The 15,589-nt window shown below is 49.8% G+C and overlaps 1 protein-coding gene across 1 annotated transcript in view; it reads left to right on the top strand.

Annotated features, from left to right (window-relative positions):
- MARCHF4 (membrane associated ring-CH-type finger 4) overlaps positions 1–8,248 on the top strand; it is a 94,325-nt gene extending 86,077 nt beyond the window's left edge. Inside the window, exon 4 of the mRNA XM_037521894.2 lies at positions 7,854–8,248. Within this exon, the coding sequence (XP_037377791.1) occupies positions 7,854–8,221 (368 nt within the window). The 3' untranslated portion in view covers positions 8,222–8,248. The remainder of the gene's footprint in view (positions 1–7,853) is intronic.
- The last annotated feature ends 7,341 nt before the right edge of the window (positions 8,249–15,589 follow it).

Genomic DNA, 15,589 nt, shown 5'->3' with positions numbered 1-15,589 from the left:
TAAGTCCCGGCACTATCAAGCTATCAGCAGCCACTGCAACATGAGTTCGATCCCCAGCCACGTTGCTGACCCACATAGCACAGCAGACCTCTCCTGTCTCACCTGCTGCTCCCCTCAGCAGTGTGTTCAGTCAATCTGCCTGTTCTGCTCCCCACTCTGTCTCTGGGGAATCCTCTCACCCCCCCCCCCACACCTCTGGCCTGTACCCCAGCTCTTGTATGCATAAATAAATAAATCTTAAAAAAAAAAAAAGATGAGATGTATGAAGGAGCAGGCTCTCATAGACACCAGCTGGCAGGGTAAGAGACCCCTCGGATGAGGTGCTCATAAGGGCTTGCTGGAACTGCTTAGACCTGAATCCAGACTCAGCCCGGACCCTTGTCCCTGGCTGGCCACAGAGCTAACCCACATGGCGCAGCAGACCTTTCCTGGTTCGCCCGCTGCTCCCCTCAGCAGTGGACTTCTCACATAACTGAGAGTCTGCTGGGATTCAGAGTCCCCTTGAAGGATTTTGTTTCCCTCATCTGTGTCCCCTCGCTGAGAAGGTTTGGTGACATCGAATGCCCTTGTTCCACCTGCTTCCTCTTTCGTCATCCCTGATGACACTGTCTGCCCCAGCAGAGGAGCTGACAGAGCCTCCCAGCAAACAAATGGGACATTCTCTGCTCCACTGGGTCAAGTTATTAGGATTTAACAAGAGCAAATTAATTAAGGTCTTTGGCACCAAAAACATTTTTTTTCACTCTCCACACCCAAGAGATTGGCCATCAAAAACCCAATTCTGCCAAAAATGAGGCCCTGATCCTCACAGTGTTTGTTTTCACTCCTGAGTGGAATAGGGTCAGGGAAAGAAGAACAATATTTCGCTGATTGCTCCAAATCTTTCAAACAGTGAATTTGATACTTATCAAAATTATAGATTTTTTTTATATAAAACTTCCTGTGTGTGGTCCACTGAGGTTCTCTCCTGTGATTTAGATACCCGGCCGCCTGCTGTGATAAAGGATCCAAGTCTAGAATTACAGCCAGAAGAGGACAGCTCCAGGGCAGGAGCCATGAGAGCTAGCTTTCTGGAGCTTCAGTTTAAATCGCTTTCACTTAAAAACATGCATATGCCACAAGGATGCCTTTCTTTCTCCCCCGCTTCTGGCTAGGAATGGCCCTACCTGTCAAACCTTGTGATTCCCTGATCAGGAAGCTGAGATTCGGAGAAGGCAGCCTGGGGTGGCGGAGGAGACTAGCAAGGACATCGAGGTGTGAGGACCCAATCGGCCCCCTGGGCAGCCTGGGCCAGTGACGTCCTCCCTGGGCCAGTGACATCCTCCCTGCCAGCCTGCTTCTTCTGTGAAATGAGACGGGTGAACCTGATAGCTGCCAACATCCTTCTGGGTCTGACATCAATGATATCCAGGATGTTGAAGTGACTTGCATTGAGGTCACAGCTTGGCAGTGCGGGGTTCCCAGTGATGTGTGACGGGGCCAGCCCATGATAAGCACCATCCGTGGTGATGATGATAATGGGGTGATGCAGGGTGGGGGCTGGAGTCTGTGTTTTAACAAGCTCTCTGCTTGATGCTGATGCCTGCTAATGTGGGAGAGACTATTCTACAGTGTCAGCCGCTTTGAGCTGCTTAAACCAGGAAACTAGCAGGAGATGGGGGAGGGGCAGAGCCAGCCTCATGAGGGCAGCAGAGGCCTCTCTTCAGCCTTCTCAGCCTCAGCCTGGGCCTGTTAACTCCACCCCCGGAGTTTTGTTCCCTCATACGTGCGCATAGAAGCACATGGCAGGGACTCAGAAAATACTAACGAATCTGATCTAAATTATATCTCGCTGCTGTGAGCACAAGAGCCAATGGCCAATTTTTAGCCAAGAGGACTGGGAACCTGGCGGAGGGAGAATGCCCGACAGCACCGTGGTCAGGCAGGGGGACACTAGCCAGCAGGGCTGCCTGCTCACGGTGGCCACCCTCCCTCCCAGCCTCGTGGGCTGGGCCAAGGGCCACTTCAGCTGGGGGAGGGAGCGGAGGTGCTGACAAATGACAGCTGTGGAGTCTCCAGCTGCGTGAGGGAGAGGAGCTCCCAAGATGGGGAGACTTTCGAGAGATGGAGGTGATGATTCTTCTGCAACTAAATTTCCCACAAGTATGAGCCAGGGTTGGCCATCTTGATGGTGGTCACTAGGTAACTATTACATTTCATCGAAAGCCCCAGAATCAATGAGCTGGGCCTCTGATATTCCCACGCATTCTGATTTTCCTTTTTCTTCTATTCCTCCTCTGCCTCCATTCACAATTCCCTCCTGTTGCCATCATGGCCATTTCCCTCCCATCTCTTCAACCTCGCCCACCTCGCTTGTCTCTGTTAGCTGAACTCCACACCCCATCTTTCCCTGTGTACAACAAACAGCCCTTCCACCCCAGGGACCAGCAGAGCAGGAGGCAGAGGGAGCCCCGAGGAGGTGGTTATGAATGTGCTAGTTTGCGCCTCTCTGACTTTTGCCAAACAAGCATTATCTACAGAAGCAGGTGCACCTTCCTCTCTCCAACCACCTATCCATTAAGATGGTTTAATTACTTCCCAAATAGTTGACAGATAATTAGAAGATGAAGGCATTCAGACCAAAAATTCAAGCCACCCTCTTCAATCAGGGTAAAGTTGTCTGATCAAGAAGCTAATTAAAAATCAAGTGTAGTGGCTCTTACTGGAAAGAGTTTGGGCCTTCAAAGATCCCCATTCTCTCTCCAGTGGTCTCTAGCTCCTCCGTCAGCACGAAGGCGTCCTTAAGCTCCCTGCACTGTGTTAGCTGCTCCAGCCTCAACCGTACCTTGCTGCTGCTCCTCGAGGGGCTTACGGTCGCGAGGAGCAAGCACACGACGACAATGCTTAAATGACGACAACGCTTAAATGTTGTTCAGGGCGAGCTGCAGTGCTGTGGGCACCACTCAGGGCTGAGGCCAGCGATGGGGTGGGCGCGTTGGGAGAGGGTGAGCACACAGGAGGGGAGGGTGTCTCCTTGGCCAGAGTCAGGCAGGCTGTATCAAAGGGTCCATAGGAGGGCCCTACGAGATTTATGAGCCCCCTGAAATTACAAGGGCAATTCATGCATCTGGCGTTTTCCCAGGGAGATCATCCTTAACTTTCATCAGATCCTCAGAGGGAGATATGACCCAAAAGATTAGGAACTCCTGGGCTCCAGGGAGTGTCTCTCCATCCATGGACCCTTGAAGACGAGTTGCACGAACAGCCCATTCAGGAGCTGTTGGAATTCGGGGGCCAGAGTAGCTGCGGGGGGCTGTCTCCTGGAATCACGCTGTGGTGGAGGGCGGGAAGGTTTTCAGGTGTTCTCATCCAGCCTCTGCTTGGCATGGAGGAGGCTGGCGTGACTCATTGCTGTTTGCTGCTGTGAGTCAGCTCTCCCCCACCCGGCCCCCCAGGGGCCAGGCCAGCTGCCCCTAGATTTATAATTGCTGCAGGAAGAATTCCATTCTGCCTCATCTCACTCACTGTCACGCCCAGCCCCAGACCGCTCTCACTGCATGAACAACCCTCCTTGTGTTGATTTTCTCATTCCTTACCTGGCTCCGACTTCCCAGGCTTCTCCTGGAGCTCACGGCCATCACTGCAGCCTCTTCTCCAAGGGTTTCTCTCATCTTCCTTCTGCTGCAACCCAGCTGTCTTCTGATAACATCCTTTCCTGCCTTTTAGATGCTTTTGCTTCCATACTGTGTTCTGTAAGGCCCATGGCCTCCTTGCTCCCCATCTCTACTTCTAGACCTCCGCTGTTCCTTCATCCTTCAGAAGCTCCAGCCCCTTTGAAGCACATGTCATTATACATTGCACCCCTTTCTCCTACTGGGTGCTCTTAGCTGCTGACCGCCTACTCGCTCTTCACATTCCTCAATGCACCTGGCACATAACCCGCCCACCCTTCCTGTGTCAGCATCTCTACACATCAGTGGTTCTCAGAAGGGGTGGGACCACCCCCCAGGAGCATTTTGGAGATATGAGAGCTTTTGTTTGTTTTCTAATGTAGCTGTGCCCCAGCATTTATATTGAAATTTATATTGTCTTATTTTAAATGGCTTCCCTTTGTTTCTATTGACATCATCTGTGAGGGTATTTTATATATATAAATAAACCATAGTGGCTTATATTATGTTAATTACTTTATGGATTTCATTTCAAGATAGGAAAGAAGATACTAAAATATATTTGCTATAAATATATTGAGGATGACTGACATGGAGCATGTCCAGGCCTTCCTTATTATGCCAATGACCTTTTCCTCCAGCCCACTAACCCTATTTCATGTGGTCACCCCCTAGACATCATTATCATGAAACACCCCAAACCACACATCTAAAAATCTAAATCTAAATATCTCGCTCTGACCGTCCTCTCCCTGCCCCTGGATTTCACTGACACCAGCTTTTCTCCAGTCTCATGAAGGCCTCTTGGCAGGGACCCTATCACTTTTCATTTTCCCTTTTTCATATTCCTTGTTCCTTTTGAGTCCTTACCTCCCTTGTCCCCAACCCAGACTCCAGCATGATAAGTGCTCTTGGCGAACATCCATCATTCTCATGTCTCTGTTCTGCTTTCCCTCTGCTCCACAGATGCGCCAAGAAAGCTGTCAAGGGTATGGAGAAAAATCACACAATCAATGTCCAGACTCATTTCAAATTTATGGCTACAAATTTCAAATCAGCACCATCAGATAATTCTGCCATATCTCCTTTGTGTATCACTGTAGCGGCAGGAACGGACACAGTGCAGGTTTCCTGATCCAGCAGACCGGGTAAAGGAGGAGTCAGAGTCCTCAGTGGCTTTTTGCAGGTCTTTTTATTGGGATTTACCTGGTACATGGCAGGCAGGGGTGCTGGCAGGCCTCCCAGCCCCCAGCAAGTCTTCACTCTATCTGGGTTCTCCAGTGATCTCTGCTTCTCTCTTGGCTTCTGCTGGCGTCCCCATGACACTGCCCTTAAAAGCCCAGTCTCAGCCCAGGTGAATCCCATCTACCTAGGCCCACACCCTACTCCAGGTGCCCGCCATCAGGCATGCATTCAGGACTGCAGAGATCCATCATCTATCCTGATGGTAGGAGGGCAGAAAAGCCTGACATTTTTCCTTACCCTACAATCACTCTCCAAATCTCCAAGATAATTATTTCCCACCTTCTCCTCTTCTTCAACAAATATTCAACACTTCTTTCCTTGTCCCTTCTACCTTAGCTCATGATTTCATGGAAGAAAAAGAGGCACTTGGATGAGAACTGACTGACTGTGTCCTCATCCGCCCTCCACCTGTACCATCAAGTCAATGGTCCTTCTTCATTTCACTTGAACTCACCTCCCAACAGCAGTTGAAAGAGTCATACTCTCTTTCTTGAAACATGCCCTTCTCTAGACTTGTGTGTTTCTCATACTTGCCAGTCTTTCTTCTATACTATTTATTGCTCCTTTGAGCTTCCTGAAGATGGCTTTGCCTCTATCAAAATCTCCATCATCAAATCCACCATCATTAGATCCACCACTCTACATCAGCACTCCAGGACTCTGTCTTGGACCCTCTTCTCTTGTCTGCCTTCTCTCCCCAGGAGTTCTGGGTCATTCCTAGGCTTCAAATTCTACCTCTATCCTGATAGTTTCTGTTTCCAAGCCCGACCTCTCCCTAAGCTTCAGACTCCTATGTCGAATTGCCCACCTAATTCTTTTTTTTTTAAGATTTACTTATTTATACAAGAACTGGGGTACAGGCCAGAAGCGTGGGAGGGTGAGAGAATTCACCAGAGACAGAGTAGGGAGCAGAACAGGCAGACAGACCAAAAACACTGCTGAGGAAAGCAGCTGGCGAAGCAGGAGAGGTCTACCACGCCACGTGGATATCTCCCTGGCCGGCCGGGAATCGAACCTATGCTGCAGAGGCTGCAGACAGCTTCACAGCACTGTGCTCAACCCACTGCACCACTGGGGAGGCCCATCCACCTAATTCTTCAGACATCTTAAACTCACCACAACCAAAGTGAAACTTTGCAATAGGCTGAATAATGGCCCCAAAGATATCCAGATCCTAATCTCTGCAGCCTCTTGAGGTGACCTGATGTAGCAAAAGGGATTTTGCAGATTTGACTCATTTAAAAATGGTGAAATGGGGAGAGCATTCTGAATTATTCAGGGAGGCTGAGTGTTCTTATAAGAGGGAGATGTAATGACAGTGGATAAGGAGATGTGACATTGGAAGAAAGATGTGAGAAGAAGCAGGGAATGCAAGTGAGAACTAGAAATAAAAAAAGTGAGGACACAGATCCTTCCCTCAAAACCACTAGGAAGAACCGCCCCTGCTGAAACCTTCACTTTAGCTCGCGAAGACTGATTTTAGAATCCTGATCTCCAGAATCATTAGAAAACACAAGTGTGTGTTGTTTTAAGCCACTAAATGTGTGGTAGTTTGTTCCAGCAGCAATAGGAAGCTGATGCAGTCGCTACCACCACCAAACAAATCGACCATCCCTGCCCTCAGCCCCCCGCCACTTGGCCCACCACCATTCACCTAACTGCTGAAGCCCAAAGCTTCAGAACTTTCTAGATTGTTCTCTTGCCTAACACCTCACCTGTCAGCAAGCCTGTCAGCTCTCCCACCAACCTACATTACAACTCCAGTAATTTCTCATTGTCTCCATCGCTGTAACCTTAATCTAGACCACCACCACTTCTACTTGAGTTACTTCTTGCTTGGCCTTCTGCTCCTATGCTTGTTCTTCAGTTAATTATTTCACAGCACCCAGAAGGAACTTTCTGATGGGTAAATCTGATCATATTCAAAAAAAGGCTTTGTATCATAATCAGGATAAAATATAAATCCCTGTCCATGGGCTACCATGCCCTTTCATAGCTGGGCCTCTGCTCACTGTATCTCCCACCATTACCCACTCACCCACTGCGCCCTGGCCGTGCTGACCTTTCTGGACCTTGCTCCTTCTATTCCCAACTCCTGGTCTTTGCACCACAGTTCCTACCACTAATGTGCTCTCTCTCCAGATCTTTCCATGGATTTTCCTTCTCATCATTGAAGTCTCAACTCAAATATCACCTCCTCCAAAAGGCTTTCTCATTACTTTCTCATTAAAACAAGACCATCAGTATCTGTGCCAGTGGCTACTTCCGCCAATTTTATCTTCCTCCTGGCATTTGTCAGCACTCAGTTTGTTTGTCAAACTGCGTTATTTATGTATCTATTGTGTGTAGAATGGAAGCTCTCCAGGCACAGGACTCTTCTGTTCCCTCCTCCATTGCACCATTTCTGATTGTCCAAGGTGGCTGCCGATAGAACCGTGTACAAATTTTCTCTCCCGGGAGTATGTGCATTTCAGTAGCATTGGGCTATTTGTGCAGAGTTAAACAGTGGGATTTCAGACATCATTCAGGCGGTGTGGAACGACCACAGGGTTCTTTGATGGTGTCTTTGAAAGCACACGATTCATTCAACACCTGCTAAGTACTGGTGCCATGGATACATGGTGCGGGAAGAAAAGATATTTATATTAGGCGTCAACAGGCAACTAAATGGGTGGGGTGGAGTAGGGGTGGGTAAATTCACTGAATGTAGGTGCTCAGCTATTCCATGAATGCATGTGGCTGCCTTCCACCTCCACCTGCTGAAGCCTCCTTGAGCCTAGGAGTGGGGATGGTAACCCTGTGGCTCAGAGCCGAAAGGTAGGTTTGAAGCAAACCAAAGAAATCAGTGTCTCTCCAACCTACCCCAACCAATGCCTTTATCTGTTGATAAACAAACGGAGGCTGTGACTTGCTTCCTCTCACTGGGTCTTTGTTCTTCTCTCCTCCCTACTGCCTCAGGCCTCATCATCCACGAGGGCCCCTCGGTGTACCGCATCTTTAAACGATGGCAGGCCGTCAACCAGCAGTGGAAAGTGTTGAACTATGACAAAACAAAAGACCTGGAGGATCAAAAGTCAGGAGGCAGGACAAACCCCCGGACCTCCTCATCCACCCAGGCCAATGTCCCCTCCTCGGAAGAGGAGGCCATGGGCACCCCCACCGCTGAGGAGGGCCCCGCCCGGGCTGCCAGCCACCCCTCAGGCCCTCTGTCCGACCACCACTGTGCTTACACCATCCTGCACATCTTGAGTCACTTCCGACCTCATGAACAGCGGGGCCCGCAGGGCGGCAGCCGGGAGCTCGTCATGAGGGTCACGACGGTGTAGAGGAGGCCCTGCAGGAGGCCAAGACCAGGCGCGCACCAGAGGGGGCCAGGCCAGGACCCGCCAGCTGACGGGAGGCCTGTCATGGGGGGGCAGGCATGGGGAGGAAGGTGGCACCCCGGTGGTGCTGGAGCAGATAGCGAGGGCAGTGGGCCTTGAGTGCCCGGGCTAGAGCTGGCATGGTTGCGGCTGGTGTCACGAGCATTTCATGATTTCCCGCCCATCAGTACCGCGGTGCACCTGCGAGAGCAAGGAAACCAACACAAACTCAACAGCCACGTTCAGTACAGACAGAACCCCACAAAATAAACAACAGAAGCACCCAGGGGTACCCATGCTCCTAATACCCGGGTGGAGGGGAGACTGTGACGGGCCAAACTGGTGCATCTGGGGGTCCCCTGTGTGCGCCTGTGGCGGGAGAGAAAATGCAAAGCATGCAGGAAGGAAAAGCAGTCGCCCTGTTTTCTCTTGAGTTTGTCTTGGGTTCTCCCTGTGCCTCACCCCACGAACAAGGCAGGGCACGGGAGGGAGAGGGCGTGTGGGCTGGCAGGGCCACTCACAGATTTTGCAGCCTCTGGGCTCGCTTGGGTGGTAGAGTTCACCACCTTGCAGGTGGCTTAGAGACCCTGGGGAGGGGGGCAATGTGGGGGGAAGTGTTGGCGTGAGGTGCAGAGGGAGGGGCTTCTTTCCCTTCTCAGCCTTCCAGATGGGAACTCCCGGTTTCAGGTGGGCTCTGCGGGCTTGGGTTTGGAGATGGTGTCCTTTTGTGCCCTTGTTACTTTATTTTATGGTGATCTGGCTCAAAAGATGTACACACACACACACACACACACACACACACACACACACACGTGAGGAGTACAGGTTTCTTGTGGGTAGCTCAGGCCCAGTCCTGCCGCTGTGACTTCAGCCACCAGTGCTGTCAGCCCAGGAGCAACTTTCCCAGCTGCCCCCACCCGCGGCCAGGACAAGCTCCGTGCCATGCCCTCCTGGCTCAGTGCACATGCAGACCCAGGGCCCCCAGGGCAGGCACCAGCCCCTCAGGGTCCCCGCAGAGAGCTGCTCCCGTGACGGAGGAGGGGGAGATGGATGCTCCCCCAAGGATTGGAGTGGAGACCAGTGAAGTATTTCTTGCTGCTGGGGACCCTCCAAGGGTGCTGCTAGCACCCCTGGCCCTTCCCACCCAGCCCGGCGGCCTGGCCCCGCAGGAGCACTATTCCCGGGGTCCCGGGAGTCTGCGGCAGGGCCACTGGGTAGTCGCTGGCAATTTCTCGTCACAGCACAATGGCCGTGTCGTTGTGGGTACTAAAGGGACACTGTCAAGTACTTTTTTTAACTAGTTTTTAGGGTTTTTTAAAACTCTCTGTTGTTTGTATTATTCTCTTAAAAGCTTGAAAATAAAATTTCTTTCCCTACCACTAGTGTCCTTATCTGTCTGTGAGTTTTTTCCCTCCTGTTCTTCGTCTGTGGGTTAATCGTGCCTTCCCTCTGCTTTGTGTCTGCTCCATCCCAAGTGGAGAAATCAAGAGCATTTCAATTTCTCCTTTGAGGGTGCAGATGAGGCAGGGCAGGTGCGCGCGTGTGTGTGTGTGTGTGTGTGTGTGTGTGTGTGTGTGTGTGTGAAGAGCTGTGACTCCTGGCTGCTTCTTGGCTTCAAAGCAGATGAATTCCTTCAAGTCAAAGCAAGGGATGACTTCCAGATTCTCCCAAGCCTTCTGCCCAGATCTAGAAGCAGAGATCTGCAGTGCTGGGAGGGAATTTGAAAACTCCCATCCCATCGGATGATTTCACAGGAACTCAGAGAACCAGAGGCCAGGGCTGGGTTAGGGCTTCATCCTCTTGACAGTTTTATTTGGAACCAGAACATGGCCCCCAGGCAGTGGCCTGCACAGGGCATGGACATCTCCCTGGCAGTGGACGGGACCCCCCTTTCAACCCAATCTGGCCTCTATCCTAGGCAGCAGGTCCAGGCTTGGAAACTTTGCTTCCCAGATGAATCCAAGGCATAATAGTTGGTGTAAGACTGAAGGACATGTGCAAGCTAAAGTGAAAACCAATGAAACAGTACAAATAATTCATTCAGGGTAATGATGTCTATTTTTCAGAGTGGTCTGGAAATGGGATGATCAGGTTTATTGTTTATGGAAAATAGAAGTGTGCTTCATGGACAATATATTTTCAAAAAAGAATGAAAATGTGACCGAATGTGCAACCACCAAGGCTGCCCTGGCCCTGTGTTATCTGTCCTGCTGATCCACGGGGCACATGAGACCCACCCTGGTCATTCAGAGTCACCAGCCTGAATCCCAGGCTGCAAAAGAGGTGATTGATGGAAAATTCAATAGAACTCTGGAGTTTGTTGGACCTTGGCTATGCAAGCTCCAAGAGATCCCTGTCTGTCTTGTTCGTGGCTGCAAATTCAGGGGAGACGGCAGTGCCTGGCACCTGAAGCTGCTCAGTAAATATTTCGGAACAAACAAGACAGTTCCAGGAGAGTATGGGAGTCCCTCCCTTATGCAGAAGCACCTCCTTGTCTTTCAATTCATCTGACTCTCAAGGTCAATCACAGAGCAGGAAGGTTAACTTTTAACTTCTCCGTCCAAGGGGTGGTAACCCAACACCCAAAAAGTGTGCTTGGGGGAGTGGAGAAAATAGGCACAGAAACCAACGGGTGTTTATATTTTATATGCATTTCTGGGGAACTAGGCAGAGGTGCAGCCAGGGACTAGGGGTGTAATCATCCTTCCAACCGCCAGGCAAGAGTCTAGATTTCCTGTGGAGTTATCTAGTGAAGAGGGCTGAACTGTGCTGGGAATTCACATGAATATCATCTGCAGGGATGGCCCGTGTGTGGAACAGGACTCTAGGTAACACTTAAGTCTCTTACTAAGTGCCAGGCACTAAAAAAGTACTTGCTATATCAACACACTTGGTGTTCCAACAACTGGAGAAGTACACAGCACTATTGTCATCCTTTTACACATGTGGACACTGAGGCAAGGGGTTATATCTAGCCCTGAGTCCCAGTGAGTCTGGCCTTGGTTGTCTTCATCCACTCCACTCCTCCAGGGCAACTGGCACCAGTCTAAGGGAAATCTGGGTCAGGCCAATGTAAGGAGATTATCATTAGAGGCCTGTAGAAAAAAATCTGGAGGTTGGGAAAAATAGGTGTAAGTAGTTATAAACTATTTCTATCCCTTACCAAAAAAACCCTGAGTTTATCTAACAATTTTTGGGGATGTCCAGGTATATCCTGGCTGAGTAAGAAACCTGTCTTATTCAAAGTTGGCTGTATCTGAACAATGGGGAATTCTGAAAAGACAATGGTCATAATAATTCAACCACATTTTTATGGACAATGGGCCAGGTGCCATGAGGGCTCACAAAAGCCTCTTCTTCTAAGAAAAAAAAAAAAAAAAGAGATCCTATCTGGGGGCTAGATTTTTGGCCTGGTCCCAAGAGTGGTGGGTTGAGGGCTTTAGGCACAGCCCACAAAATTTAGGGAAAACCCCCATTAGGCGCTCTTGTCTCTGTCTATCAGGAGAATCAAGTCAATCACCATTTTAGAGCAGAGAACCACCACAAATTTGGAATGTTTTTCTGAGCTAATTTACTATCATTTTATTGTTTCATCCATGAGATCTAAAGACAGAGGGTAGGGACATGGTTTGGATACAACAACAACTAATTTCTTAGAGTAATGATGAGTTTTGTAAGAAGAATCATTACAGTGAGCAGGTGACAGATTGGACTGTGACCCAGGCCCAGAGGCTGGGTCCTGAAGTCTGGGTTCTGAAATGCCCATGAGATGAAGCCAATACAAGTTTTTGAAGGGATTTGTCCCATGAGGGCTAGCAGGAAATACTGCTGCGCTCCAGTGTGGTTGCTGAGAGCATGGGAAGGTGAATGACCTTACTTTCTGCCACGTTGAAAACGTGTATCTTCAGAATAGATCAAGTGGAGACATGGTAAGTGAGGCATGGGAAAGAGAAGCCCTGACTCTCTCCCAGACCCATGTCTGAGTCCTTTTCTCCACTAGATTTCCCAGGATATTTGCCAATAAATTCCATTTTTGCTTACAGGAGGCCAAGCTGCGTGTATGCCACATGCAATCAAAACTCCATTAGGAACACAAAGAAGCCTTCTATCCCTTCACAAAGCTTTGGGTTAAATCCACAGGATGTTGGTCAAGGGACCAAAGACCTGGAATGGGCCCCCTCCCTTTTCTCTTGATCAGGGCCCAGGTTTTCATGGAACAACATTTCTACTCTTATTTCCCCCTTGTTATCTTTCTGAATCTGTTCAAGCTTATCAAATGATTAATAGGAAGGTAACACCCATACTCACACATGCAGGAGTATCTTTTAAATTTTTTCTTAAGATAGCATCAGGGGAGACAGTGAAAGGACCTAAAATGAAAAGTAGATGGGCTTATAATCAGAACTCCAATCTAAGAGCTTGGAATGGGTAAGATACATGATGAGGCCACGGACAAAAGCAAGGATGGCAGGGTTCAGAGCAGAAGGCAAGAGGCAGAGTTGGGAGCGAGACCTTGACTTTCTAGCCACAGCGAAAGGATTCCCTGTTCTCCCTGGCATTGGCCCTGCCCCACCCCCGACATGCCACCTTCCTGCTACTACTATTGTTCTTACTGGAGTGAATAAGCCACTCTGGTTGCTGACTGTAAGGATGGGGACCCATGGAAGCTGCAGAACTAGGTCAGGATCCTTTGCAAACACATGTCTGGTCTCTTCATCTTTAAAACAAACACTATCCATTTGCCTTTTAGGATCTTTCTAAATCAGAGATAATGCATAGAATGTTGGCAGTGGCTGCATTATTGCTATTATCAATTGATTGTTCAACAGAATAATTGGAAATTTGTACCACTACCACAGGCTTAAAACACCAAGGTTAAATAGCAAGCAAAAATGGATACTGAAACCAATATTCTCTTCATTTAATTTTTCACTCAACTCCAAGTAACAGACACCCACCAGCTGGGTTTAAACAATGGAGCGTGCATTTGTCTTCAGTAGTGAGACCTCCAGCGTAGGTGGTGGCTGTGGAAGTCAGCGGGTGACAGAAGGAAGTCAGGCTCCTTCTGTCCTTCTGCTCTGGCATCCTTGGGGTGCTGGCTGGAACTCGGGCTGGAACCACACAGTCTCAAGTACCTGCTTTCCCACAGTTTGGGGAGATGACCTTTGAAACATAGTCTGCCACGTTCTCAGGCCTGCACAGAGCCACCCCCATCCTGGCGGCAGGTGGCTGGTTCCCCTTCTCACTCCTACTTCTCTTCTTCTCCCTTCCAAATCCTCCCAGATAGGGTTTCCAAGCCACAGCCAGATACCTTCTGACAGCAGATGATGGTACAGCGACCCCACCCCCTCCCCATGCCCACTCCAGGCTGCGGCCCAGGGGAGCCTCTGGGCTCTAATAAAGGAGCCAGTCGGTCCTCTGCCCAGGGACGAGCGGGCTGGGGTAGCCACCGAAGGCTCCTACTTGTCCAGCCAAATGCCCTAAGCCTCCCAGGCGCCAGTCCTGGACTCAGAGTCTGCCAGATGTGACTTGGGAAAGTCAGTCAAGGAGATTGACAGGGTGCAGAAACTGAAAATAAACAAAGTGAGGGCTGCTTTCCAGACTCCCTGGCAGATGGAGACCCCAGGGAATCAGGCAGCATAAACAAACAGCATCAAGTAAACAAAGCCTTCTTCAGCCTCGGGGACAACAGGAAAGATGAAACAAGTGAAATACTTTCTTTTCTGTTTTTGAAATTTTTCAAAATGAAATGAACAAAACAGCCCTCATCCCATCACCCTTCTGTGCCCTTGTAATGCATACCCCGGGCTGGAAGGCCTTTCTGCTCATAATCTCTGCACAGAAATCCCATGATCATACGCGGCCCACTGCAAATGCTGAGAAGCCACCCTGATGCCTGCACCTTCCTCCACCTCAATGAGAGTCAACCACGCCTTCTCTGGATTCTTATTTTCCTTTGCTTCTACCACTTGGATAGCAGTGAGCCCATTCTCGCTGACAGGACAGTTGTCTGCGTGCCGATCCCACCCAGCAGCCTGACAGTGCCTGGCAGGCAGGAATTCTCATACATCAGCTTCTCCATCCTCAGCACCTTACACGTGCTTAGGACAGGGGGAACTGATATCTGAGTAAATAGATGAATCATTTATTCATTTCATAAACATTTATGATGCATCTGAATATAACAGGCTTTATATGAGGCAGGGATGTTAACAAGATAAATAAAACAGTGAGCTCACCAGTGTCATGGAGTCTACTGGCTGGGAGATGATGACAGCTTTGTAAACAGATAATTACAGTCAAGACATCGGTATAATCACGAAAAGTAGGTACGAGGTAGAGGGGAGGGGGTGAAAGAGTGGGCTCAGGTCTAGGAGGGAGATTAACAAAGTCTGCAAGGAAGAGGTGGTGCCATCTTGGTGCATCAGCTCACACAGTGGAAAAGCAGGTGCCTGGCTTGTGTTCCCGCCCCCCTGCACCTGTCTGATTGGGTCCTGTGCTTGCCCGTCCCACCCTCCTCCCGGGTACTGTGATGTTATGTAACTGTCTCACATTTGGAGTTAATGACTCTCAGTGTCATGTTCCAGAAGCTCTTCCTGCCTAGCACGTGGCTCCCTGGGCCCTGACTGCACTTTGGTGGCGGTGATGGTGGCAGCGTGTGCGCGTCAGTGGGACCGAGAGGAAGAAACGACCCAGCAAGTGCCAAGTAGCAGCCTCTCTGGATCAGTAATATTAACGATTATAGAGACTTCCACAGAGCTCTTGCCAACTCTTTTGGCGTTTTTCAATACTATTATCACTATTACAAAAAAACACCCCAAGGTCCTTTTACTTAAAAACATGACAGAATGCCCCAAATAGGAGTATTGTTGATTCTGTCTCCACGGGCTGCAACCTCAGTGCTCTCTAGAGGGACTGGTGTTTGGGCTCACCTGACCTGACTTTGAGGGCCCAGGCTTCAGGGAGGGATGGCAGGTCCCATGAGAGCGCATTCTGTGCTAGCAGCCGCGTGACATGGACTCTGCCATACCCTGAGAATCGCCACCTGCCACTCTGAACACGTGCTTATAAAAATCTAGGGCTTATCTGGAGAAACATAAACGTAGCATATGCACATTCATTTGCTGGCACAGAGGTTCTGGCTCCTCTGCTCTGCACTGACAGGGTGGGTGTCCTTCCCAAGCACCTCCATCTCTCGGGGCCTCCATCCCGTGACTGGGGCATGGCATGACCGCCAAGAGTCTGTGGGTAATTCAGTGCAGGGGAGCCAGAGAGAGGGCCTACGGCTCAAGCAAGACGACAAAGGCCTGGAAAGCACTCCCAGTGACGGAG

This window comes from Talpa occidentalis, unplaced genomic scaffold (genome assembly GCF_014898055.3).
Source record: "Talpa occidentalis isolate TD23 unplaced genomic scaffold, MPIMG_talOcc4v2.1 talOcc4.3, whole genome shotgun sequence".
NCBI classification, from domain to species: domain Eukaryota; kingdom Metazoa; phylum Chordata; class Mammalia; order Eulipotyphla; family Talpidae; genus Talpa; species Talpa occidentalis.
This window is presented reverse-complemented; position numbering and strand designations above follow the sequence as displayed.